Source organism: Molothrus ater, chromosome 25, assembly GCF_012460135.2.
Source record: "Molothrus ater isolate BHLD 08-10-18 breed brown headed cowbird chromosome 25, BPBGC_Mater_1.1, whole genome shotgun sequence".
Classification (NCBI taxonomy): domain Eukaryota; kingdom Metazoa; phylum Chordata; class Aves; order Passeriformes; family Icteridae; genus Molothrus; species Molothrus ater.
In genome coordinates this window covers 5,860,404-5,887,138 of record NC_050502.2, presented here as the reverse complement: position 1 = coordinate 5,887,138, position 26,735 = coordinate 5,860,404, and the positions used below count along the sequence as shown (strand labels likewise).

At 53.5% G+C, this 26,735-nt stretch overlaps 1 protein-coding gene across 1 annotated transcript in view; it reads right to left on the bottom strand.

Moving 5' to 3' along the window:
- Positions 1-26,485, bottom strand: part of CR1 (complement C3b/C4b receptor 1 (Knops blood group)) — a 50,072-nt gene extending 23,587 nt beyond the window's left edge. Inside the window, exons 1-48 of the mRNA XM_054517315.1 lie at positions 26,417-26,485; positions 25,508-25,699; positions 24,806-24,997; positions 24,486-24,594; positions 24,233-24,318; positions 23,787-23,990; positions 23,210-23,269; positions 23,084-23,110; positions 22,914-22,977; positions 22,651-22,761; positions 22,247-22,438; positions 21,942-22,037; positions 21,608-21,703; positions 20,549-20,760; positions 17,821-17,914; positions 17,056-17,219; positions 16,321-16,503; positions 15,975-16,154; positions 15,682-15,864; positions 15,031-15,213; positions 14,686-14,865; positions 14,393-14,575; positions 13,934-14,152; positions 13,471-13,662; positions 13,128-13,227; positions 12,712-12,797; positions 11,613-11,807; positions 11,066-11,245; positions 10,782-10,973; positions 10,526-10,625; positions 10,283-10,368; positions 9,572-9,766; positions 8,913-9,095; positions 7,624-7,806; positions 7,295-7,477; positions 7,022-7,204; positions 6,059-6,250; positions 5,346-5,528; positions 4,949-5,140; positions 4,617-4,716; positions 4,002-4,087; positions 3,098-3,277; positions 2,218-2,400; positions 1,757-1,939; positions 1,377-1,556; positions 939-968; positions 722-797; positions 401-471 (exon numbers count right to left, since the gene is read on the bottom strand). Coding sequence (XP_054373290.1) covers positions 401-471; positions 722-797; positions 939-968; positions 1,377-1,556; positions 1,757-1,939; positions 2,218-2,400; positions 3,098-3,277; positions 4,002-4,087; positions 4,617-4,716; positions 4,949-5,140; positions 5,346-5,528; positions 6,059-6,250; positions 7,022-7,204; positions 7,295-7,477; positions 7,624-7,806; positions 8,913-9,095; positions 9,572-9,766; positions 10,283-10,368; positions 10,526-10,625; positions 10,782-10,973; positions 11,066-11,245; positions 11,613-11,807; positions 12,712-12,797; positions 13,128-13,227; positions 13,471-13,662; positions 13,934-14,152; positions 14,393-14,575; positions 14,686-14,865; positions 15,031-15,213; positions 15,682-15,864; positions 15,975-16,154; positions 16,321-16,503; positions 17,056-17,219; positions 17,821-17,914; positions 20,549-20,760; positions 21,608-21,703; positions 21,942-22,037; positions 22,247-22,438; positions 22,651-22,761; positions 22,914-22,977; positions 23,084-23,110; positions 23,210-23,269; positions 23,787-23,990; positions 24,233-24,318; positions 24,486-24,594; positions 24,806-24,941 — 6,676 coding nt within the window. The 5' untranslated portion in view covers positions 24,942-24,997; positions 25,508-25,699; positions 26,417-26,485. The remainder of the gene's footprint in view (positions 1-400; positions 472-721; positions 798-938; positions 969-1,376; positions 1,557-1,756; positions 1,940-2,217; positions 2,401-3,097; positions 3,278-4,001; positions 4,088-4,616; positions 4,717-4,948; positions 5,141-5,345; positions 5,529-6,058; positions 6,251-7,021; positions 7,205-7,294; positions 7,478-7,623; positions 7,807-8,912; positions 9,096-9,571; positions 9,767-10,282; positions 10,369-10,525; positions 10,626-10,781; positions 10,974-11,065; positions 11,246-11,612; positions 11,808-12,711; positions 12,798-13,127; positions 13,228-13,470; positions 13,663-13,933; positions 14,153-14,392; positions 14,576-14,685; positions 14,866-15,030; positions 15,214-15,681; positions 15,865-15,974; positions 16,155-16,320; positions 16,504-17,055; positions 17,220-17,820; positions 17,915-20,548; positions 20,761-21,607; positions 21,704-21,941; positions 22,038-22,246; positions 22,439-22,650; positions 22,762-22,913; positions 22,978-23,083; positions 23,111-23,209; positions 23,270-23,786; positions 23,991-24,232; positions 24,319-24,485; positions 24,595-24,805; positions 24,998-25,507; positions 25,700-26,416) is intronic.
- Between the last annotated feature and the right edge of the window lie 250 nt (positions 26,486-26,735).

The window sequence follows — 26,735 nt, the reverse complement described above, 5'->3', positions numbered from 1 at the left end:
CTGACTCTACTACTGCTGATGCAGTTTTTCAGCTTTTTCGTAATCTGTACAAATTAAAAGCAGCTTTAAGTCAGAAGCAAGGACTGGTCTGGAAGTCTGACCTGTGCACACCAACCATCCAGACTGTGGAAAAGGGAAGACACACTTTGAGGGTGGTGTCAGAAAGAAAAATAGGATGTTTTAAACCCCCAATATGTTTAAAACATCTTCTATTCAGCAAAATAAAATATCCTATAGAAGACAAAAAGAAAAGAGGTTTCTAGCTGAATTATTGTATTAGGAAAATAGTCATTCAAGGAGACAATGCAGTCAGCAATATAAACAAATGACAGTACAGTTATTGCAGCTCTAACTGATACTTTGTGCTGAGGAATATAAATCCATACCTCCTATGGCAGACACGAGCCTTCGTGTTCAGTGTCTGGGTTCAGGGGGGTTCTGTAATTATAGTTTTCATACGTATGATAATAGCTACGTGAAAAAGAAGAAAACAATTGCCTTGTAAAAGAACACTTGGTTTGGTTTCCTTTAAGAAAGAGAGGCTTGAAATAAAATGACTTAACCACACCATGAGTTCCAGGTTGTATCATTTGCAACCTGAGCTGAAGATACAGAATTACAAGGCCCGGACACACTGAGGCAAATATTTCAAGTGTATGAAGCGTATAAAGCTTGGGACTTGGCACCAAGGGACAGGAACAAAGAGCCAGAGCTGCCTTACCCTTGCTTCTGCTTGGAAATGATTTTCCAGACAACACCTGCCCCCATGAGCAGCAGAACTGCTGCAGCTGCCACTCCTGAGGGAGAAGAATGCAGGTTATTCTCACTGTGTAAAGTACACAAAATGCACAACTGGGTGTATCTGCCGAGTAAGCAGAGGGAGGCTGTGCCACTGAGGCCACTGAGCTGGGGACAAAAAATGTTTGTAAGCTGCTTACCTAGGCCTACTGACCCGGGCTTGGGGGACGCTGGAGGGAAGGGAAAAAAGGAAAATCAGCAAACTGTTCTACCAAAATACAGCGTTTCTCAACTGTCCTTAATCAACACCAATAAACCTTTTAGAATCACAAGACAGTTTGGGTTGAAGGGACTTAAAGCTCATCCAGTTCCACCCCGCTGCCATGGGCAGGGACACCTTACACTGTCCCAGGCTGCTCCAAACCCCAGTGTCCAACCTGGCCTGGGACTCTGCCAGGGAACCAGGGGCAGCCACAGCTTCCCCATGCCAGTGTCTCACTGCTAACACCACAACACCAGGTTTCTGAAAACCACACCCGTGTACACTTCCTTAGTTTAAAAATACAGCCAGATATTTGCATGTTTAAAGTGCATTTGCATCTTCTGTTTGATCTTTGCTCTGTTTACGTTCCACTCACTCAGTTTACAGGCTGGCACGGGAGGGTCCCAGCTGAAATCCTCTTGGCACTGGGTGTGACTGATGCCTTCCAGCACGTAACCATCGTCACATTCAAGAGTGATGTTAGTGCCAGAGCGATAAGTACTTCCTTTAATGGCTTTTTTAACACCTTGGACATCCGGGAATTCACATCTGATCTCTGAAATTGGAAGCAGTAAAAGGAGGACATTTAGAGGGAACACAAAATATGAGAAACACAGCTGTGGGTTATTCAGGACATTGCTCTGGAGTTCCTTCTGAGTGTAGCCAGGAATGAATTCTCATTCCGCATTCTGCAGAACTGGGAAAGAGCCTGAGTCCCAGGTGGAATTCCAAAGATCAGAGGAAGCACAGACTCACCTTTGCACTGCGGGAGGGGCTGGCTCCAGGACCCCGACCCCGTGCAGTTGATGAAAGCATTCCCAAGCAGGGAGTAACCGGGATGGCAGCTGTAGGACACAGCGGCTCCGGGGGGAAAGGTGGCAGAGGCGTTGCCTTTCAGCCTCCCGTTGGTGATGTTTGGAGGCTGCGGACACTTCACAGCTGGAAAGTCAGGGAGAGACAATCACCAGGATGCTGAAGGGTGGCCAGGGAGTGACTGAGGCACCGTCCCTCTGCAGCCTCGACTGCTCCCTTTGAATTTCTTTCCCTGCACTCAACAGCCCGGACCCCTGTAACTCCAGCAGGCTTTGGAAAGGTTAAAACTCGAGCTTGTGCTTATCACACATTCTGTACTGAGATTTAGACCTTCTACAGACCTTCCCCTAAGGCAAGACTTGTTAAATGTCCTTTGTTCTCTGCTCTCTGCAGCCAAAACAAACCTTGACAGACGGGAGGAGGATGGCTCCAGGCTCCAGATTCTGTGCAATAAATGGATGCTGTCCCCAGGAGGGAGAAGCCAGGCTCACAGATGTAGTTTACAGATGTTCCCACAGTAAAAACTGCCTTTGCTGGGCCACGGAAAGACCCGTGGGTGATATCTGCAGGCTTGGAGCAGTGCAGCACTGAAAACAGAGAGTGGAGATCAAAGCAGAGCTCAGAGAGACAAGAGGGAAAACTTCTGAACAGCTGGGGAAGGCTGAATGCTCCCTCCCCCAGCACTGACCCCAACAGCTCTGCCCAACCCTCTGGAAAGTTCCCTCAAAAAAGGAGGACAGGTTGGGAGGGGGACTTAGTGATTAGTAAATCAAATCTTGCCTCTTCAGGTAACAGACCTACCTGGCTTTGCAGTGGGTTTTTTATCAGGGTGGTGATAACGTTCTGACACTCCATCTAAATGCAGCATTAAGAGTTTAAAAACATGGTTGAGCAAATAAAATGTACACATTTACCTTCATTTCCCATCGTCCTGGTGTTATATTTCCAGGAAAAAAAAGTCACAGCCCTCTGATAGTCAGTGTCCTGCAGCTACCAAATTCCACATTTCCAGGGAATTAAGAGAATGTGGATTATGGATTGCAACAAGCAGTGTGAGAAAGTGCAAATCATGTCAGTACTTACAGCATTACCCAAGCCCTGCTCATCTCCTGTGTGTGAAGAGAGGCATAAATGAAAGGTAAAATTTCTGAGTTCTCCTTAAAGTAGTTGCAGCAAACAGGAAAAATAAAACCAACTTTGGCTTTGGTAAGCGGGCAGGAGAGAAATCAGGTGAGAAACCAGGAGGAATGTGCAGTGCCACCAAGCCCAAGAGCTGATTCTTACCCTGCTCACAGACAGGTGCAGGTGGGTGCCACCTCCTGTCCCCTTGGCACTGGGACGTGGGGTGGCCTCGCAGGGTGAAGCCTCTGCGGCACTTGAAGGTGACAGAGTCCCCGTAGGTGTAGCGGGGCTTGGGGACGGCCACCCTCCCATTCTGGACCTGTGGGGCTGGGCACACCACCCCTGAAAGAGAAACTCCTATTTAGGGGTACAGAGCCATGTGGGTGCTGAATGAACGCATCCTAAAGTCCATTCTCAGGGTGCTCAGAGCAGATTCACAGGTAGGACTTAGAGAATAATTCCAGGAACTGAGGGGAGGGGTTTCAGTTCTTTTAGGTACCTTAAGGATACCACAGTATTATATATATATATATATATAAAACATAGATGGTGTGGATATATTCTAATAAATACATGGAATGGGGTAGAAATCTGTCAGTACTGTCATTCTTGTGAATGCTTTACTGTCCCAACCTCAAAAAGCAATGCCATCTGAAAAAAAAGACTAATTGCAATGATCAACCCCTGCAAAACATCCTTGTGCTTTGGTTAACAGTTCAGGTTCGGAAAATTCCATTTCAATGGTACTCAAAATATCACTCTTCTACAAAACATATTTTTTCACTTGATTTCTTATTTACTGTTGTGAAACAAAGGGGACAAGTCCCTGCAGGCATCTCACAACTCTTCAGTCTGAATTGCTGTGACAGATCAAAGCTTACACATGGAAGATTTTTAGAAGAAACCAAATATGCAAGCATAAAAAAAACCCCTAAAAACCATCCCAGAGGAATATTATCCTTTAATAGTCGTATTCATTTAATTCCATTTATTTAAAGGAAACACCTTTTAATTTTAAGGACTTAATATGGCAATTTTGGCCCCAATATAGTAGTGACCTACTTACTTTTACAGATGGGAGGCACACCGGTCCAGGCAACATCTCGTCCCAAAATCTCACATCTCCTGTGGGACTCTCCAACCAGGCTGTACCTGCAGGTGCAGAGAGAGAAATATCAGCTCATACCAAGCCCCTCAGCTTGGATTTTTCCCTCCCCAGAGGTTTCCTTCTGCAGCCTCCTGATTCCAGCTGATCACCAAGGTCTCTCTGCTGGTTTGACACGTGGGAATGAAGGATGCAAAGTTGCTTCTTCCCAGATCCAAGGGGAGCAACACTGACCCCAAAAACTCTGGGTTAGATTGGTCAGGTGATAAATCGGGACCCAACTGATTTCCAAAGGGCTGGAGCCTCCTTGCAGCACGGCCTTGCTCCCACTCTCAGCTCCTGCTCAAGGGCATCTGAGAAGGAAAACTGAAACTGGTTTGCAAATTAATCTGCTGAGCACAGGAGGGAAGAATGAGACAATTCTCCCTTTCTGGAGCAGGAAACTACAGCGGAATTGGAACCAAAATTCCAATTCAGGTCTGCTGTGGGAGAACAGCTGTACAGAGGAGTGGGCTCTGATTGTTTACCCACCACCAAACTCAGACACAGAGTCAGCAAAGGCAGCGTGGGACTCACCCTTCATCACACGTGTGGCTCACAGTTGACCCAAAAAGGAGATCTGTCAGAACAACAACTCTGCCATTCCTGAGGGGTTCTGGGTGTCTACATTGCTTCCCTGGGAAAGAACAAGGCTTTGTTTAAACTCCTCTCTTGAGGCTGTGCTACACACTATGAGAAGGTACCTTAGGGCTCTGTCCATGTTCTGCCACCAACAAAGATGTGATTTCAAAAAGGCCCAAAGCGGCCCAGACCATGTGACTAGTAAAGCCATGTACCAATCCTTCCTTCAAAAACCCACAAAACAGACAATTTCCAATAACCAACACCAAATGGATGGAGCTATTCACTTTTACAGAACTCTAGGGCTTCAGACCACGTGTGGTTTTGGAGGCAAGTCAGAGTTTGGGGCACTCCGGGGCGTCTCGAGTGTCCCGGCCGGCAGCTGTAGCTCACAGTGTCCCCAACAGCAAATTCCAGCTGATTTCTGTATTGCTTGCTTAGCTCAGCAAAGGTGAGGTTTGGAGGTGCACCACAGCCACCTGTCAGGGGAGAAAACATGGGGAGAAATGGGGATGTCAACCACAAAAGTTGTTTTAAAATGCATTTTGCGTATGTACGGCTTAAAATTGTTGTGCAAAATGGGTAAAAGAAGGGGAGGGTAAAGGAGTCAGAATTTTGGGAAGGGTAAGGATGAATCCTACAGGTAGAAAGTGCCATAAGTCCAAGCTCAGAGCCACAGTGTACCTGCACACTGAGGGAGAGGGAGGCTCCAGTTGCCAGAGCTGGTGCAGTAGATGGATGCCTCTCCCCGGAGGCTGTAGCCAGGGTCACAGCTGTAGTTCACAACCATCCCAGTGGGAAAAACCTCCAAGTCCTGGCTGTCGTGGGTTCCTTTGGCAATATTTGGTGGTGAAGGGCATTGCAGCACTAAAGAGAGAGGACAAAGCAAAACTGAGAAAAGGGCAGGGCCACGACCCTGGGACAGGTGGGGAAGTTGGGGTTGTTCAGCCTGAAGGGAAGGCTCCAGGGAGACCTTAGAGCCTCTTCCAGTGCCTAAAGGGGCTCCAAGAGAGCTGGAGAGGGAACTTGGGACAAGGGATGGAGTGACAGGAACGGCTTCCCACTGCCAGAGGGCAGGGTTGGGTGGGATATTGGGAAGGAATTCCTGCCTGTCAGGGTGGGCAGGGGGCTGCCCAGAGCAGCTGAGGCTGCCTCATCCCTGGAAATGTCCACGGCCAGGCTGGACGGGGCTTGGAGCAAGCTGGGGTAGTGGAAGGTGCTCATGGCAGGGGTTGAGATTAGCTGATTTTAAGCTTCTTTAACTCAGTGTCATAGGGGAAGAATCACTATTTCCAGGAGTCTGCCCAAACCCTCCAAAGGATGGAATGATGAAGGGGAAATTACAAGGCTTCAGCGCACAACAATTTAAACCAATTAGAAGCAGCTGCAAAACTTACTTTTGCAAAACTCCTGGGCTTCAGACCATGTTAGATTTTCAAGACATGTGATAGATGGTGTTATCTGTGGCTGTTCCACGTATCCAGGCCGACAAGTGTAGTTCACAGTCATCCCAACAGGAAACTCAGTTTGATTTTCATATTCCTTGCTTAGCTCAGCAAATAGCAACGGTGTTGGTGTGCCACAACCGGCTGCCAAGAAATGAAATGAGCATGAGAAATGTGTCCTTGGCTGTGAAATGCAGCTAAAGAGAAACAGGTGCATTGATAGGCACTGCTAAACCCCAAGTTATAAATGCATCTTCTATGTAGTCTGACATTTGTCTGCATCAAATAACACTCTGCATATAAGGACACAGGCACCTAATTTATGTGGTCTTGAAACAAAATGGGATAAAGCAATGCCCAAAACTAGTTTGGTCAGTGTGATGCCTTCACACAACTCTGGGCTGTAAAGTACATAAATCTTTAATTTCAGTATTTGGAACACCCAAGCCTGTCTCCTTTTGGGAAACCTGAGCAGTGCCACCAGCTTATTCCCAGTGCCACCAAAGCGAGCACAGCTCCTGCTGTGGTTCTCCCCATGCCAGGCAATCCTGCAGGTTGGCAGGTTTGCCTGATCCAGGGTGAGCCTGGCATGGGATGGATGCTGAGTGTGGTACAGAATGGATGCTGGGCCTGGCACGGGATGGAGGCTGAGTGTGGTACAGAATGGATTCTGAGCCTGGCACGGGATGGATGCTGGGCCTGGCATGGGATGGAGGCTGAGTGTGGTACAGAATGGATGCTGGGCCTGGCACGGGATGGATGCTGGGCCTGGCACGGGATGGATGCTGGGCCTGGCACGGGATGGATGCTGGGCCTGGCACGGGATGGAGGCTGAGTGTGGTACAGAATGGATGCTGGGCCTGGCACGGGATGGATGCTGGGCCTGGCACGGGATGGATGCTGAGGCAGCCCCACCTGCACAGCGAGGGTAGGGAAGGCTCCAGTTGCCCCAGGCCGTGCACAGCACGGAGGGGTCCCCGAGCAGGGAGAAGCCAGGCTGGCAGCTGTAGCTCACGGAGGTGCCACTGGTGAAGTTGGTCCCGGGGTCGGCGCTGAGCGTGGCGTGGGCGATGACGGGGGGCGGAGGGCAGGGCCGCACTGCCGGGCAGGAGCAGAGAGCAGAGGTTGTTTTAGGGCTTTCACCAGAGGAGGAGCACTGGCACCACGGCAAAGCCGTCACTGGCTCACCTGGCTGGCAGGTGGGCACCGCGGGCACCCAGCGGCTGTCAGGCTGGCACTTGGCCCCACGGCTGCCCCTCAGCACGAAGCCTGGGTGGCACCGGAAGGTGACGTTGTCCCCAGGGTGGTACACAGCCCTCCGGCCCTCAGCCACCTCCCCGTCCTTGATGCTGGGGCTGCTGCAGGTGATCACTGGGAGGGAAAAGCAGCAGAGCTCAGGCTGGGGGCACGGCTGGGGGCATGGCTGCCAGAGCTGAGGGTGCTCCTCTGGTTTTGGGAGGCCCTGTGAGTGCAGTGCTCTCCCTTTGCACTGGGGGGTAGCAGCATTTGCAGCTCACCTTCACACCGGGGGTAAGGGATGCTCCAGACTCCCGATGGCAAACAGGAAATCGAGCTTTTCCCAGTGAGGAGGTAGCCTGGGTCACAGTGGTACTTCACTGCCATGCCAGGGATGAACTCTGCCACCCCCTTGCTGTCGTGCTGGCCATTTCTGATAGTCGGAGGGGAAGGACACGGCGGCACTGCAAGGAGAGGAAAAGATCCCAGCTAGCCAAGAGCTGGTACCACAAACCCCCCTGCAGGCTGAGGCAGCCTTTTAACTTTGTTCTTTCCCAAAAATTTCTGCCCAACAGCAATGAGGGCTGTCACTGAATGATATTTCCATCCTACCCTCTCTTTCCTTCCAGCCTTCATGTTTTCTGAGCTTATTGACATAAAAATGATAGTTTCTCGCTATTTAGGCATCTACAGTGGTTAGTTTCCATCTGTGGCCCTAATAACTTGCTCTGGTCCTTCTGTGGTTGTGAATGATATCAGGTACCAGCCTGGATTTCGTGGATTCATTTAAACAGCCCTACATTTAACAAGGGTCTGGATCACAGAAACATTCAGGTTTGAAAAGCCCACTACCCCATGTCCCAAGTGCCACATCCACATGTCTTTTAAATTCCTCCAGGGATGGTGCCAGATGATGCCCACTCCTCCCCAGGCAGCCTGTTCAGGGGTTTGGATGGGGATTAGAAGGATGGCAGGACATATATGTGCATCTTTTTCCTTCCCAGCCCCTTTACCTCCTTTATAGGGGTTCAGAAATCAGCTGTCCCTCATTTGCACTTACACTTCTCACAGCTGGGGACAGGAGGGTGCCACTTGCCCCCAAACTGGCACTGGGACTCTTGGGAGCCCTTCAAGGCATAACCAAAGTTGCACTCAAAGATGATGATGTCCTCCAGGTTGTAGGTGGTCTCTGACCCAGCCACTTTTCCATTCTCGATCTCTGGCCTGGTGCAGCCAATTGCTGGAAAGGAAGAGCAGGAGATGTGAAGAGCTGGGGATGTGAAACCCCTCCTGGCTGTGGAGGGGCACTGGGCAGGGACAGCACCTGCTGCTGGGCCTTGCCATCCCTCTCACAGGCATTTCAACATTTCTGACTCTTGTTCTTACTCTAAATACCATTATTCAGCTGTTCCTGAGCGTTTGTACTCAGTGGGAACAGAAAGGGAAACCCACATGGGGGCACATGGGGCTGCTCCTGCCCCGGCACCTCTGCTCGCTGCCTGTCCCTGGGGATTTGCTTGCAGTGATTAAACCGAGAGCCCAGAAGGAGCAAGGAGCCCCTGGAGCGCACCTCGGCAGCGGGGCTGGGGCCGGCTCCAGGTGCCCCTGGCGGTGCAGCGGATGGAGGCGTTGCCCAGCAGGGAGTAGCCCTCGGCGCAGGTGTAGAGCACCACGGAGCCCGGGCTGTGCCTGGCCCCGGGGCTGGCGCTGTGCTGCCCGTTGGCAATGCTCGGCGGGGCAGGGCAGCTCACCTCTGCCGGGAACAGGGAAAGGCAGGTGAAAAATGGGGCAGGGCAAGATAAACACCAAAAAGCCCCAACCTGCTGAAAGCAAAGGGAGCGAGATAACACAGGTGCAATCAGCCGGGACAAGGTGATACGGAATTTTTCCAGGAACTCTCCTTAGCTCTTTGCTTCAGCAGAAACCAACGTCCTGGTTTTTAGAGCTTCTTCAGAAGCAATAAATCAAATTAAGTTGTAATGAAAACTGAAGCAATAATAGTACTCCCCCATCAGCATCAAAAAGAGAAAGCTGTTATAGTAAAGCACTAGCAAATACCCATTTTATGCGTAGAAAAGTGATTAAAAAATTGTAAATCCTCCGAGTTGTTTTGAACACTGACATTAACTGCTGTGAATAAATAGAATCGCTTGTGTGAGCTGTGTCCCCCAGGTTGTCCCTTGTGCCAGGGCCAGCCAGAGCTGGCTGTGGGCACGCCCCGAGCCGTACCTTGGCACCGTGGCACTGTCCCACTCCACGTGCCGCGCTCCCCGTCCACAGAGGTGCAGGACAGGGAGGTGTCTCCAGCTGGGGCCAGCCCCGAGGCACAGGTGTAGGTGACCACGTCGCCCAGGGAGAAGGTGTCCCTGGAGCCCCCGCTGTGTGTCCCGTGGGGAATGGCCGGAGGGGCAGCGCAGGTGACACCTGTGGGCAGGACAGGGGGGATCAGCACTGCCCGGGGCCGCAGGGCACACACACTGCCCAGGGAGGGCACTGACACAGGGGAAGCCACCTCAGCAGTGACTCAATGACCTGATGCTCCAGGAACAAACTTTGCATGGATAAAAGCACACGTGGGAATGAAATCTGTCCCCTCCTGTGAGTCACTTCCATGCTGCCCGTGTCTGGAGGTGCTGGGACAATTCTTACCTCCCTTTCCGTAATCATTGGTGACACAGAGAGGGACTGGCCAGTGAGAAATACTTACCCACTAACAGGAAGTTTAAAACATTAATGTTTCTTCCCAGTTTGCACCAGAATAAATAAAAGACCTTTGAAACCATTTTCAGAAGCATATCCAAAACAAAATGAAAAGAAAAAGGAAATATTTTACACATTCAGTGACTTGAGAAATCTTTTGCAATAAAACCTTTGGCTTGAAAGAAGTTCCACTTTATCTTGTAAACCATCTCCAAGGGCCTGTTGTGGTGGCCTACTTACGCTGGCAGACTGGAGGATCCCCACTCCATGAGACATGTGTGCCAGAGACCTCACAAATTCTCTGGGAGCCTCCCACCAGCTTGTACCTGGACCACACAGAAGGATTCGTTATTTTAACAGTGAGATTTTTTTCAGCTTGAGATTTCTTTACAACCCTTGCAAGTGGCAGCCAAGAGTTCTGACTTGGGAACTGGGTTGTGTAAAGCTGAAAATCCACTTCACTCTCCCCAGGGCAGGACTCACCCTTTGTCACAAGTGTAATTAATTTTGGACCCGAAGAGGAGATCTGTGAGGACAACAGCCCTGCCGTTCGCTGGGTTCCCTGGGCTGGGGCACTGCTTCCCTGGAAGGCAATGCCAGCCTCCATCAGCCCTCAGCTGTGCCCACATCCCAGCAGGGATGGCACCACGGAGAGCAGGCAGAGGCACCCACAGAGCTGGGGAAACACAGAAACCAGCCAAGCCTCCCACTTCAGGCTTTCCGCGCTTGCAGGACGTACTTTTGCAGAACTCCAGGGCTGCAGACCACGTCTGGTTCCTGAGGCAGGTGATGGCTGGGGACACCCCCAGGAGCTGGCTGTAGCCAGGCTGGCACACGAATTCCACCCTGCTCCCCTCAGGAAACACTGTCTGGTTCCGGTAGGGCTCCTTCAGCTCGGCAAAGCCCAGCCTGGCAGGGGCTCCGCAGCCAGGCTGCCAGGACAGAGAGCAGCCTGGGTGTTAAAGAGCCATAAAAGGCGGATTTGGAGAGTGGGGGAAGGTTAAAACCTGTTGGGACACTTGCCCTGCTCGCAGACGGGCACAGGCGGCTCCCAGGTGTTGTTTGGCTGGCACTGGATCTCTCTGTGGCCACGAATGGCATAGCCTGGGTCACACTGGAAGGTCACAGTGTCCCCGTGTGCGTAGGCAGCCCTGGCAGCCAGGATCCTCCCGTGCTGGAGCTGTGGGACAGGACAGTTCGCCTCTGGAAAAAAAAAAGAGGTGCAGGTGCTCAGAACAGGCCCTCAGGCAGAGCTGGGCAGGGCATTTCAACATTTGTCCTCAGGCAGAGCTGGGCAATGTGAAGCCGCCAAGGGCTGCAATTTTAAGACACAAGCCTGAAAATAATTTTCTTAGAGAAGATGTTGTGCCCGCATCCTGCAACAACAAACATTCCAAGGGGAAAGGGGAGCAGGGTGGCTCTCCAGCCTCCCTGCTCTGCTGGCCTCAGCCCTGGAAAATGCTGGGGCGAGAATTCCAGCTAGCTGCGGTTTCCCAGCCTTTCCCAACCCGGAGCAGCGGCGCTGGGAGGATGGCTGGGGGTCCCCGCGCCCTCGGGCAGCCCTGCCCACCTCCGCAGGCCGGCAGGGGCTCGCTCCAGACGCCGTTGTGGCCGTCGCGGGTGGTGCAGTGGATGGAGGGCTCCCCGTGCAGGGGGAAGCCGCGCCGGCAGCTGTAGGTCACGGCCGTGCCGTAGTGGAACTCGTTCAGCAGCCGGCCCGTGTGCTGCCCGTTGGGGATGTCCGGCGGTGGCTCGCAGGGGATGCCTGCAGAGGAGCAGAACCTCGACTCAACAGCGGCACCACAGCACCCGGAACCCCTCGGGCTGTGGGGCACAAACACTGGTTCCAAAGATGGGATGAAGCGACCTCCCAGCTGAGAGCTGGTTGGGAACAGGATCCCCCCCATGGCATGTAGAAAGCAGAGCGGTCATCAAAGCTCTCTGTGGAGGAAACACCTGCGTGCTTTGCACTGTCTACTGTTTAAGAAATAAGAAATCGAGTACTTATTTAGCAGCACTTGTATAAAATCCTGCTGCCAAGTTTTGGAACAGGCACAGTCTGTGTGTCACGCGTGGTTCACACCTACCTGGAGAATCCGGGAAAACGCTTTAAAACCTCAGAATGTACCAGCAAATGTTTCTTTCTTCCGCATGAAACGGCCCTGATCAGCCACACTACTTGATCAGCAGAGAAACCGCCAGGTGGAATTGCTGAGGAGCAGCACAGCAGCTCTTGGGCACTCACCAGTGGCGGAGAGAGGGAACAAACCCCCGGTCTGGGATTTTGGGATTCGCTGCTGGCCCTGCCTCAGTGCTCTGCCTCTCCTTAGGACTGACCCTTGGTCTCTCTGGGTCTGACAAAGCAACCCCTAAGCTGAGCGTGTTTTCCCTTCCTCTCCTGCAATGGGCTCCTGGTGTCAGTCAGCAGCAGGATGCTCAAGCACTGCTGGAAAAGCTCCAGCTGAGGTGTTGCTTTCCATAATCCCTTCAGCTTGGGATCTTGTACCTTTTCCCACACTGCTTTCCTATGACTTCCAAACCTTCTGGTAATTTTCCTGCCCACAAAGGGGAGAATTGCCTGTGAAAGCTTTGATTGGAAAGATGTGGCAGTCTCTGCTGGAAAATATTCCCCAGATCCCGTGCAAACCCCTGAGCCACGAGCTACTCACGCTGACAGAGGGGAGTATGGCCAGTCCATGCAACACGTCCCCCAGAGATCTCACAGCGCCTGCTGGCTTGTCCAATTAACCTGTGCCTGGCGGTGAAAGTGTTGGTCATTCACCCCAAGCCATTTCAGCTGGAATTACTGTTCCTCCCAACCACCTGGGATGTGGGATCAGCCCTGCTGGCAGCAGAGCTGTGGCTCTAAAGGGGAAATTCCTTCCCTGATCTGCCTGACCCATTTCCCAGCATTTATGGGGGATATATATATATATATCTCCATTATATATATATATATATATCTCCATTATATATATATAAGATATATAGATATATATATGTCCAGAATCCATTTACTGGGAGTGAATGAACAGGGGTTAAAAAGGGGGACACTTACCTAATCCACCTCCAAAGCAGGACTTACCCTTCCTCACAGCTGTAAACCACTGTAGACCCAAGCTGGAGATTTGTCAGGGAGATAATCCTGCCATTCACAGGCTCACCTGGGTGACTGCACTGTTTCCCTGGGAAAGGAAAACACCCTTATATCCTGTCTCTCTACATCACAGTACCAAATACGCAATTATTCCTCCAGTCCCCTGCCCACATTCCCAGTCTCCCCCAGCACTGGATGGTTTCCAATTTCAAAGGTTTACATGGCTTTACTAGTCACATATTCAGAATAACATCAAGGTTTTGGCAGCATGGACAGAACCTGAGACCTGTTCCTCCTGCAACAACAGACACCAAATCAAGGAGCTATTCACTTTTACAGAACTCTAGTGCTTCTGACCACACTCCACTCTCAAGGCATGTCAGAGTAGGTGACATTCCTGGCACTTTAGCATATCCAGGGCAGCAAGTGTATTGCACAGTCTTCCCAACAGGAAAATCAATGGCATTTCTGTGCTCCTCATTTAGCTCAGCAAACTGCAACCTTGTGGGAGCACCACAAGCACCTAGTGAGAGAGAAAAGAGATGTGAGAAGCAGGCAGGACAGGCACATTGAGGCCAAGCACACAAAGAGCACTGTTAGGAGGAAAGGGGTTTGGTTTGCCTTGTAAAAATGTTCGTTTTGATTAATATAGCCATTAATAAAGACATTTTCCCAAAGGATTGCAGAGGATTAGGTTCTTATTCCCAGGATAGGCTTGAATCTTCCCCTCAAAGGGTTTAACAACATTTTTTAAACAGGATTAGGGGACATAAACCAGCAGTTATGTCAGGTACCTGGAGACCTGGTGAAGGAGTTGTGGTGGGGCAGTGCTCTGTCACACACAGGAGCAGGGGGCTGCCAGCTGCCATCCTCCTGGCAGGACAGGCTGGCACTGCCCTGCAGGCTGTAACCATCGTGGCACCGAAATGTCACCGTTTGCCCGGGGGCAGAGAGAAGCCCGTGGCCACCGACTTGCCTTCCATTGGCTACGATTGGACTGATGCAGACAGTCCCTGGAAATGAGGGTGTGCAGGAGGAGATGGAGCAAAAGAAAACACAAAACCACCGGCTGTTAATGTTGGAACCACAAAATCAGCACAACGTCCACACAAACCTCCCCAGCCGTAGGAAGGCTTGGCACGAATTGATTCCATGATACACTTTACATGGAATTAACCCTCTTGGAGGATCTGTTTGCACTGGTGAGGGTGTCCCCTGTGCTCAGAGCCTGAGGGGACAGAGCCCGGACTCACTTTCACAGCGAGGGCGGGGCTGGCTCCAGTTCCCCGATGCTCTGCAGGACACAGCGGCATTTCCGACCAGGTAATAGCCAGGATTGCAGCTGTACCTTACAGACATTCCCATGGTAAAAAACGCTTTGTCCAGGCTGTTGTGATTTCCATTGGCGACCTCCGGAGGCATCGGGCAGGGCCGGACTGCGGGAGGGAGATGGGAAATTTAACTCAGCGAGAGAACGGGGAGCGAGGGGAAGGGCACGGATGGGTGAAATCCCTGCCTGCAGCCCCCGATCCTGAGCAGCACTCACCGCTATGGCACACGAGCACCGGCGGGTCCCAGGTGCCCCCGGGCTGGCACCGAGCCTCACCGGAGTCCTCTGCTGCATAGCCGGGGTGACAGTCAAAGTGCAGAGTCTCTCCAGCTCTGTAGGTGCTCTGCGCGTTGTGCACCTTCCCGTTCTGCACCTCGGGTACCTGGCAGCCGATCGCTGGGGGAGCAGTGACAGCGCCCTTTAAACTTCACTGCACGAGGAGCGGATCCCGCACACACAGAGCCCTCTCCTGCCCTCAGTGCCATAACCCCCCCTGCTCTGACCCTACAGCACGCCCAGCACCCCTCCTGCCCCCAGCCCACGAGAGAGGCCCCCACAGACCTTCACAGCGGGGCAGGGGCCAGCTCCAGCGCCCGGAGTCCGTGCAGGTGATGGACTCGTTGCCCAGCAGCTGAAAGCCCTCCGTGCAGCTGTAGGACACGGTCACTCCCCGGGGAAAGCTGCCCGAGGAGTGCCCGGAGTGCAGCCCATTGGCGATGCTCGGTGCCCGGGGACATGTCACCTCTGCAGAGGGAGGGGAAACCTCATCAGAGTTTGGGAGAGGAGATTTTGGGGAGCCAGCTCAGCCCCACCCTTCCACATGTCAGACTTTGGGAGGACAGAGGACTCAAACCCCAGGTACTGCCAGCTGCATCCTGCCAGCAGCCTTAGGGTCTCCTGACTCTCCTCTGATTTTTCTGGACAAAGAGTATTGAAATGATTCGTTCAAACTCAGCTGGTATGCCCCTAAAAGCTGTGTCCCCCCGCCCGTGCCCCATGCCTGGTCTCAGCACTGCCACCATCCATGGATATGACTGGAGCACAGGGAGGAGGGTGCTGGCTCTGGACACGCGGATTTTAGCTTGTTCTCTACATATTATAAACCCATATATTTCATTAAAATGGAATTCAGTCTCTCACGGAAGGTCTCAGGTGGGTTTGGTGAGGGTGTCCCCTGTGCTCAGAGCCTGACGGGACAGAGCCCGGACTCACCTTCGCAGCGAGGGCGGGGCTGGCTCCAGTTCCCCGATGCTCTGCAGGACACAGCGGCATTTCCGACCAGGTAATAGCCAGGATTGCAGCTGTACCTTACAGACATTCCCATGGTGAATTCTGCTGTGTCCCGGCCGTTGTGATTTCCATTGGCGACCTCCGGAGGCATCGGGCAGGGCCGGACTGCGGGAGGGAGATGGGAAATTTAACTCAGCGAGAGATCGGGGAGCGAGGGGAAGGGCACGGAGGGGTGAAATCCCTGCCTGCAGCCCCCGATCCTGAGCAGCACTCACCGCTATGGCACACGAGCACCGGCGGGTCCCAGGTGCCCCCGGGCTGGCACCGAGCCTCATCGGAGTCCTCTGCTGCATAGCCGGGGTGACAGTCAAAGTGCAGAGTCTCTCCAGCTCTGTAGGTGCTCTGCGCGTTGTGCACCTTCCCGTTCTGCACCTCGGGTACCTGGCAGCCGATCGCTGGGGGAGCAGTGACAGCGCCCTTTAAACTTCACTGCACGAGGAGCGGATCCCGCACACACAGAGCCCTCTCCTGCCCTCAGTGCCATAACCCCCCCTGCTCTGACCCTACAGCACGCCCAGCACCCCTCCTGCCCCCCAGCCCACGAGAGAGGCCCCCACAGACCTTCACAGCGGGGCAGGGGCCGGCTCCAGCGCCCGGAGTCCGTGCAGGTGATGGACTCGTTGCCCAGCAGCTGAAAGCCCTCCCTGCAGCTGTAGGACACGGTCACTCCCCGGGGAAAGCTGCCCGAGGAGAGCCCGGAGTGCAGCCCATTGGCGATGCTCGGTGCCCGGGGACATGTCACCTCTGCAGAGGGAAAGAAAGCGTCCTGTGGGTCTGCTCTGAGCTGGTCGGTGCTCCTGGCACAGCTCAGTAACAGCAGGGTGATCTCCTGAATTCTGCTCTGGGCTGCATTTGCTGGTTCACGGCTTTAGCTCAGCTTTCCCGGTGCAGCTGCACCTGGAAGGGAATCACTGGCAGTAATGAGAGTCCCGACAGGACTTCGGGCACATGGCAGGATTTGGGAGGGATCCACACTGATGTGGAAGCAGCGAGAGCAGTGAGAAGTTGTGATTACTCTCCACTCCACAATGAAGGTGAAAATGCCCCACATCTGCCCAGAAGCAGTGTCAGAACCCCCCCGGCATTCAGACCCTGCCATCCTTCAGGGTTAACCTCTCCCCATCCCTCTCAGGGCCCCAGACAGGTCACAGCCATCCCTGTGTCCCACCGGAGCTGTTTCTGTTTCTCTGCCAGCCAAGCTTGGGAAGGGCAGCCAGGACAGATCCACCCCAGCTTTGCCTTCCCAGTGAATTTGGGAGGACACAAGAGAGTGTGGGGCACTGGTGTGACACTCACCCTTTTTGCACTGCGGCAGAGGGGGGTCCCACCTGGAGGCAGCCCCGCAGGTGCTGCTGCCCGGGCCCCGCCGGGTGTAGCCCGGGTTGCAGGTGACGCTCACGGTGTCCTGCGTCCGGTAGAAATGGCGACGAGGGGACACCCTGCCCGTAGGGCACCCGGGGCTGCGGGCACCAGGCAGCTGGGAGGGAGAGAAGGGAAATGCTGACCTGCCCGGCCCCGGGGCGCTGCAGGGTGTCCTGTGCAGCCTGGTGCCCGTGGGCTCTGCGGGCTGCAGCTGGGCTGGGGTCCCTGGGCTGCAGGACCCTCCCTGCGCTCCTCGGGGACCCCGCTGCCACCTCAGCTGACAAAACCTGCGTGTCCAGGATCTCATGTCAGCACCCAGCAGGGTCAAGAGCCTTTCCTGGCCCTCCTGAGGGCCCAACCTGACCCAGGAAACCACTGACAGGGCAGCCCAGGACGGACCCAACAGCCCCCCGGGGTCTGTGCTGTGCCAGGGGGCTGGGGGTGCCCAGCCTGGGCTGGGGGTGCCAGCTGTGGCTCTGGTGACGTGCCAGCTGTGGCTCTGATGGCCCCAGAGGGTCTCTGCCATCAGCAGAGGGGCTCAGGGCTCTGTGATGCCGAGGTCCACCTGGGACCAGTGCAGGGCTCCCGTTTCCCTCCGCAGAGAAAAGCACAGGGATCAGCGAGGACAGAGGAGTGATGAGGAGCAGGAGGGCCGTGGGAGGAAGGCCCCAGAGGAGCAGAGCTGCTGCCCTGCCTTACCTTGAGCCCCGGGCGTGGTGCTGAGGAGCAGAGCGGAGCTGCCCAGCAGGCAGAGGGTGAGGGTGGGCACCATCCCTGGCACAGGCAGCGGCTCCTGGGGGCACGGGGCAGATATGGGCGCCCCAGTTCCCCCCACTGCCCCCGTGGGAGGAAGGAGATGCTGCTGGGGAACTTCCCAGGACTGTGGGACAGGAACTTGGGGGCTCCCCAGGACGTGCAGGCACAGCCAGCACCCCCGGGAGGCTGCAGGTGCCTCAGGCTGCTGCTGCTGCTGGTTTTAGCAGGGGAGGATGTTAAAAGAGGGGTGGAAAAGGGCTGGGTGCAGGCAGAGGTGCTGTAGCTGCACTGTGCCCATGGAGCAGAGTGTCCTCCCGAGGGGAAGTGGCCCAGGCTCTGTCCCAGAGCCCCAGGGGATGGAGGTGGCACCTGAGGGGCACGGCACAATTCACCTGCCCAGGGGTGGGATGGGCACTGGGGAATTCCCTCCTTCCATAAAAATGGGACCAGCTGGGGACACAAATCCTCCTGACCTGACCCTGGGCTGATCCTCCTCCCTGGCAGGAAGAATCAACTCCCAGCCAGGACTTTTGGATGAGGAGCAGCCCCAGCAGCTCCAGCTGCCCACCTCCCACAGGTGACACTTCCTCAGCCTAAAGCAGGCAGCAAGACATGAACTGCTCAAGTCCTTTTATTTCTTTTATTGACAGAGAGCTTCCAATACTTACAAATCCAACGTTCACACTTCAGAATTGCACTTGGTCATTTGCACTCAGATTATAAAGAAAAATTATGTGCAATTGATTACAAATACTGTAAATAAACCTTCTCCAATGGTAAATTTTGGTGACCACAGCTGTAAACAATGTTTCAGCATTCACAATTCCTTTCATGTGATTGTGGGGAGATAATTCCAAGCTGATCCCCAAATCACATGTTAAATAAAACAAAAAATCACTTTGGACTATGCAGTGTGAATAAATGTGCTGGGATTAAAATAGCAAAACCAAACACAACCCAGAGCTGTGAGGTTTCAGGTTGTGTTTTGTCCATTTAGTCACTCACATGGCTTACGGTAAAAGAGCAATAAAAATAACCAGCAATGTGCAAGTGCTTGTTCTGCAAGGCTGAAGAAACAGGATCTGCAGTGCCCCTGTGCCAGCTGAGCAGGACAGAGCTCTGCTGGGGAGGGAGAACTTGGGGGCCTGTCTGGAACAGGGCTGATGTGTGCATGGAAATGGTTATTTGTGGGTTTCCTTCTTATTAGAGATGTGTTCCTGCTAGCAGGGGAAAATGGAGAAACCAAAGGTCTGTAGCAGACACATTTTGGGTGGTTCCTATTCCCAGTGTGCATCATGAGAAGCTCCCAGATGGGTGATTTACCTCTGCAGCAGACAAAACCCCAAACCTCAACATTTTGCTTTGCCAGCAGCTGAAAGTCTGAGTGTCTCAGGCTTAGGCAGTCAAAATTCCACCACAGTGGCGTTTCCCTTCTAAACAGGAAACCTTCCAATCTTAACTCCATTTTATGACAGCTTATCCAGTGAGCTTCAACCAGGCTGAGTTAGAGCCAGGAAAGGACACCAATGCCTCAGCATGGCCTTGCCCTCAGCCAGACAAATCCAGGGCCTTTTGCCCACATGGTCCCTCCCTCACCTCTCTCCATGCTCACACACATCCTGAGCACAGCCACGAGTGGCTCAGGGCAGGCAGGGTGAAAACAAAGTGCCCAAAAGCTGTGGGGTTGGTGTCCTGCTCCCAGGACAAAGGTCTTGGCATCTCCATGGCTTCACACAGGGATTGCTGCCCTTGAGTTCTCAGCAGCATTCCAGAAGTTCTCAGCAGCATTCCAATACGAATATTGAATTTATAATAAGTTCTCAGCATCGTTCCAGGTGCCTTCCAAAGCACTCCAGTCCCACACAGCAGTGCCAGGGTTTCCTGGCAGTCGCTGCTTCAAGGCCACTTTGTCAGGAGGGAAAAGCAGAGCCCTGCCCCACCTCCATCATCACAATTCCCAGGAAAGCTCAGGCACTGGACACCAGTGCAACAGCAGCAATTAATTGAGCAGAAGCAATTAATGAACTTGATTACATCTGGCAAATAATGAGACTGCAAAATCATTTAAGCCACTCTATGGGAAGGCTTGATTAGTAAATATGAAAAAAAACCCAGAGCCAGGATACCAGTATTCTTTATTTTATATTCCTTTTATTTACAAAACAGTTTTACTATAAATACTGTAAATTTTGCACTTTTATCTGCACACTAGGAAAGAAACTTCAGTTAAAAAAAAGTAGTTTAAGAAATACAAATAAATCTTGTAAGATTGTGCAAAGTGGAAATTGTTTTCCTAGCGCAAAGAAACGTTTACTGACTTTTTAAAGTCTCACTTTAAGAGCTGCAAAAATACTTTGTTCATACAAAAACAAACAAAAAAGTGGGCATTAAACCAACAGAGAGGTGGGTTTGAAGTATGTTTGGTTTTTCTGCTTCTTTGCCAGCCCAGGTGAAGTCAGAGCCTTGACTTGAGGTCCCTTTATTGCGCTCAGAGCTGAATCCCTGCCAGGCATCGGTGCTGAACTCCCCTTCCCTCCTCAGCTCCTGGATTTATCCTGCAACGGGAAACAAGCAGGGATCGGGGGAGCCCCTCGGCCTGGGGAGGGTTTGAGGAGCCCTGTGCCCCTCCCCAGGGACCCGGGGTGTTTGGGGTGCTCCGAGCAGCTCCTACCATCAGGTGCCAGGCGCTGGGGCTGGCACAGGTGAGCGTGGGTGGGCACCGAGCACACGGGGCACAGGTGGCAGCTGGGGCTGTGCAGAGGGACCAGGTGGGCTGGGGTCCCCTCCCCGGCCAGGGGACACACGGGGCTGCTGGCTGTGTCCCCGTGGACGAGGGACAGGAGCTGTCTGTCCATGCAGGGGGCGCAGACGGGGCCCTGGGGGCTGTGGGGAGAGAGGTGAGTGAGTCCCAGCAGGGTCATGACAGGACCTGCCCCTCTCCAAACCGCCCTGCACAGGCTCCAGCACCCACAGAGCTGCTCTCCTTCACTATTTCCCTTTTTAAACTCCAACAGGCAGAGATTCAAGAATGCAGAACTGAACCAGCTCCCCCACGACTGGGGCTCCCAGCCAGTGGAGCAGGCACTCACAGGAATAAATGGAAAAACCCTGAAGCAAATGCAGCAGCAAGGAGTTCACACTTCCCAAAGCCAAAGCAAGCAGATCCACATGTCCAACCATGTTTATCTGGTTTTTCATGTGAATTTGGCTCTGTCAGTGGTGTCTCTGTTGAGGAAGCTTTGCCAGCTTGAGAGAGCACCGGACTCACATGGGCAAGTGTCAGAAGATAAATAAATAAACTGAGCAAATAGCTTTACCTCGTCACCTCTCTGGCCCAAAACCTCATCCTGCCACAAGCAAAGGAACCACACCCACAGGTGGGAAAAGCCCTGGGCAGTGGCTGAGAAGAGGCTCCCGCTGCAGGGTCTCACCTGGGCTCAGAACCAGAGCCCCAAAGAACACGAGGCTGAGTCAGGTGAGCACAGCTGAGGAGCACAGGATGCTCCAGGGACACCCAGGGAAACCCCACAAGCATCATCTGAGTGAACCTCACCCAGTCCCACATCTCTGCTTGAGCAGGCACCACCCTTCTGCCCTGGCACGGGGCGAGGAGCAACCGACACTCACACACTGCCACCTACTTGTGTTCTGAGTTCAGCAGCGAGCTCTGGGCCCTCACTGCAGTGCTGACAGGAGCTGGACAGGAGCTGCCTGCCCTGGCCACACTCACCCCTTGTGCTGCCACTCCCCCGGTGTCTCGGCACTGCTGCCACCCTGGCCAGTGTGGGCACGGAGCCAGCTCTCACAGATGGGACAGATGTGGTCCCTGTGGAGAAGAACCATTGAGGATGAGCGCTGAGAGCACGGATGTGCCTTCCAGGCCATGGTTCTGGGGCTTGGAACAGCCTGGGATAGTGGGAGGTGTTGGGGTGGCATGAGATGAGCTTTAAGGTCCCTTCCAACCCAAACCACTCTGGGATTCTCTGATAAGCACCGTTCTGAAATTCACTGATTTTTGCCCATGACCCCCATGGCATCTGGGTGTTTTTAGGTGGAAGGCTGACCTTTGGTGGTCCATGGGCTGCTCTGCCTCACTGCTCCACGGAGCAGCTCCTCCTGTGCCATCTGCCCTCAGCACATCCACAGCTTTGGCAGGAGAGCTGAACGCACAGAGAGAGAACACACAGAGCCTGAGTGTGTGGCTTCCCAAAAACACCTCCTGCCCAACAGAGCCACTGCTCCCCCATATCAAACCCTTGCTCCTGCTAAGACAGGAACCACATGAATTCCAACTGCAAAACTCACTTTATGCACATAGAGATGCTTCCTCCCCCTTTCCCCTTGTTTTGCTCCCCTGTTGGATCTGTACCTGGTGCCTGCTGGGCTCTGGCTGTCCCCACCACCAATGCTGGGGACCGAGTAGCTGCGGGGTTTGTGGGGCTGGGAGCTCAGCCAGGCCTGGCAGGTGGCACAGCCGTGGCGTGGGGGCTCTGAGAGAGGGGCCAGGTCACTGTGGAGCTGCTCCTCACAGCTGGGACACACGTGGCACTTCCCTGTGTGGCTGTGGATGAGAGAGATGGGGGAAATCCACCCAGCAAACCCCAAACCCTCCTGAGGCCCCCTTTGGACAGCAGGGTGCTCATCGTGGCATTTGAAAGTCAAAAACTGTTCAAATACCTTCTGCACAGGTGAGCTCAGCAGCAGTGAGACCCCTGGCTATAGTCACAAGTAAGTCTGGCACAAGGTTTTGGGCAGATGAACAAGCAAACCTACCAAAAATAGGAATTCCAGGGCTTGGGGTGCTTCTTCTCATCTGTAACCTCCAGGTGCATCGCTACATCCCTTCCCTTCACCTCCTGCTTTTGTGAATTCACATTATAAGAGCTGGAGAGACAGAAAGGGTGAAAATTGTAGAATAAAAACTTCACAACATGGAAAAATCATGCTAACCATGCAAGTATACTGAAGGGATACGGTTTGAAAGGAAAAATCCACTTATCCCCAGGGAAAGTTCTGACTTTGGAGGGGCAGCTTACTGCTTTTCACTCTCTTTCCGTCTCATGATGATCCCAGCTAGAATTCCAAGGGCTACTGGGGGAACTAACAAAGAAGGGAAAGGGAGAGTGAAATCAACCATTGACTCCAGGTATTTAACAGCAAACAGCTTTGGGGTAGGAAAGTGTATTTTCAATTTTAAGCTACTTACCAATGCAACTCGGAATGAGGATGCTTGCTGGGGAGGAAAATAATGAAAGGGATGTTAAAAATATGAAGGCCAAAATGTGGTGCAATTACAGCAATTAACAGGACCTCTAAGAAATGGAGCTCTTACCCAGCCAGTAAGGATTGTCTTCTGAGGGTTTGGTTTGGTTTGTCTCTGCTGTGGTTTTAACTAGGGAGAGACAAAAGAAAAGCTCTCAAAATGTGATTTTAGATGGTGCTCGGCTTGTACAAAATATATGAAATAGTTCAGAGAGGAGTAAACATCACATGGGCAGGTGATTTGTGCGTCTCAGGCTGTGGCAGGGACCTCTTGTGCCACTCCAGGCCTTAAGGACAGAGGGGATTCTGCTGTTCCACTCGGCTTTATTGCCTGGGTGTTGTTGGACCCGAGACATAAATAAATCCTTTCTAAATTCCCTCCACCAGCTTTGCAGCCACCGATAATTTCCCCCATTGTTCATTACATTTCTGCCTGTTCCTCTTGAAGGGAAAACATAAAACCAAGTCTGGTTCTGCCCCTGGTGCTCCTCAGCAGAGCCTGGCGCCTCGCAGAGCAGGTGCTGCTGCCCTGGAAACAAACCCTGCAGAGTCCCTGTGCGGCCAGGACGGGATCGGGAGCGAGGGCAGCCCAGCAGGAGCGAGCTGCGGGGGAAGGAAGGGGCGGCTGTGAGCGGGATGGGGCTCACCCCGGCAGGCGGGCGGGGCCCCGCTCCAGGTGCCGCTGTCGCCGCTGTCGCCGCTGTCGCCGGTGCAGCGCAGCGTGTCCTGTCCCACCAGCTCCAGCCCCGGCTCACACGTGTAGGTTGTGACGGAGCCCAGCGCGAACTCCTCCGAGCCGTTCCCACTGTGCTGCCCGTGGGGGATGGCTGGAGGGGGGGGGCAGGAAATCACTGCGGGAGAAAGAGGAGAGAACTCAGGAGGGGACCCCTGGGATGCTCTTCTCAGCAGAGACTGCTCCTGCCAGGCTTGCACAGGAACCAGTGATGCTCCTGGGGACTCCCTGCTTGTGACAGCAGCTGTCCCCTTGCAGAGATGCTGGCCTGACTTCACTTAGTGAAGTAAACCAAAAATTCAGAATTTCTATGTTGGAATATTTGTTTTTTCCAGTCAAGCACTGGACAACTTCACTCACCCTGACAAGCTGGAAGAGGACTCCAGACAGCTTTGTCGCCCTGTAGGAGACACCTGATGGAAGGTGATGCTCCCTTTAATCTGTACCTGCGGGGACAAAAGGCACATCCCAAAATCAGCTGGTTGTCACCAACCAAGAATATGTCACCACAGAGGTGCTGAGGACTGCATGGGCAGAGCCCCATGTCCCAGTTCACACCCCAGTGACTCTGACCAGGCAGCTGGGATGCAGAGGGAAGTGACTTCACACTCACCCATGGTCACAAACCACTCTGGCTGTTCCACCCAGCAGATGATCTTTTGGGATATCTTTTAGGATGACTTGGCCATGTTCTGGATTGGCTGGAATACCACAAGATTTCTCTAAAAAAGAGTAAGATTATCCTTAGGACACCATGAGGCTGGGAAAAGCCCCACAAACTTAGTTTTCATGGCGGTATGGCAATGTCAAATCAGGCAGTTGATGGCATTTCATGTTAAATGTCATTAGAAAAGAGCAATTTTAAAATACAGGCATGGCGCTTGGAACACAGCATTGGGGAAAATGAAATGAGATGGGGACAGGGACACTCACTCTGACACAGTTCAGGAACTTCTGTCCACGTTAAGTTGTCCAAACAGGTGCTGGTGGGGGGCTGGGCTGTGGTGTTGTCATAACCTTGGCGACAAATGTACCTCACCGTGGTGTTAACGGCGTAAAAATTCTGCATTTTGTCTTCTGGTGATAGTGCAGCAAATGGCACAGATCTGGGTGTGGGACAGCTGCCTGGCCACCACAGAGACACCCAAATGTCCGGTTACAGAGCAAAAATAACAACATTTTTCTTTCAGCTGTAAACATAAATCCGAGTGATAACACACGAGTCTCACTAAGAGCACGGACCCCCCAAACAGTGCCCTCCTCCCTGGCCACTTCCAGCAGGGAATTGTCTGAGGTGGGGAAGTGCAGCCAGTTCTCACTGGAGAAGTTTCCAAATCCCCAAAGCCAAACCTCCCAGCCTGGTTAACCCTTTGGTCACTCAGTGCTCTACCCCTGCATTCCCTCCCCTTTTCCATGCTCTTCCCAAGCTGTTCCTCTATTTTCATTAACACACAAGTGCCATGCAAGTGGCTCCAACGGCTTCGGTGGAGTGTAGGAAAAAGGGGCAGCAAGAGAAGTGGCCAGACCACTTCATCCTGTGTGATGAGGAAACCCCTGAGGCAGCGATTGCCAAAGCTGTGGGTGTTCCCACAAGCAGCCCGCACCCTCCTGTGTCAGAGAAAGGGAAACACTCACGGCCACAGAACTCTGGCAGGCTGGACCAGCGGGAGTTCGACAGGCACCGGATGGTGTTGGAGAGAAAGGGGAGCTTGGTGTAACCTGGGACGCAGCCGAAGGTCACTGTGGAGCCCACACTGAAGCTCTGCTGGTGTTTGGTGTCCCCCTGGGGCTCGGCGTGGCTGATATTTGGCAGTGGCCCACAGTCCCCTGTGGGAAAATAAAAGGAGATTTAGCAGGGCTCCTTCTGCATATATATATCACACACACTGCCGTGGATAACCCACACTGCCGTGGATAACCCACACTCCCATGGATAATCCACACTCCCGTGGATAACCCACACTCCCATGGATAACCCACATTCCCAAGAATAACCCACACTCCCATGGATAACCCACATTCCCATGGATAACCCACACTCCCATGGATAACCCACACTTCCGTGGATTACCCACATTCCCAAGAATAACCCACACTGCCATGGATAACACACACTGCCATGGATAACCCACACTCCCGTGGATAACCCACACTCCTGTGGATAATCCACACTCCTGTGGATTACCCACATTCCCATGGATAACCTACACTCCCGTGGATAACCCACATTCCCATGGATAACCCACACTGCCGTGGATAACCCACACTGCCATGGATAACCCACACTGCCATGGATAACCCACACTCCCGTGGATAACCCACACTCCTGTGGATTACCCACATTCCCATGGATAACCCACACTGCCGTGGATAACCCACACTGCCATGGATAACCCACACTGCCATGGATAACCCACACTGCCGTGGATAGCACACAGATCCTACACTCGCATACCCACAGGCGCAGAGAGCGCTCCCACATGCACGGAGAGCCCAGCCCAGTGTGCCCGGCTCCCCGCACCCCGTTCCCCTCCAGGGGCTCACCCCACGCCGCGGGCAGCTCCAGCAGCACCAGCAGCACCAGCAGCAGCGGCAGCAGCGAGCAGCGGCGGCCGGAGCCCATCGCGGGTCCCCCGGCACTGCCCGGGCAGCGGAGCCACTCCCGCGGGGCTGCTCCGAGCTCCGCGGTGCCCCCGCCCGCCCCTCCCGGCCAGCCCGGCTCAGCTGAGCTCAGCTCAGCTCCGGGAAGGCTCTGACGAAAGCCGTGAGCGCGGTGGGGAGCAGGGCTGGGTGTGGAACGCGCGGGGTGAGCGGTGCCAGGCGCGTCTGGCATCCCAAGGAGCGGCTCCCCGGGAATCCGCTG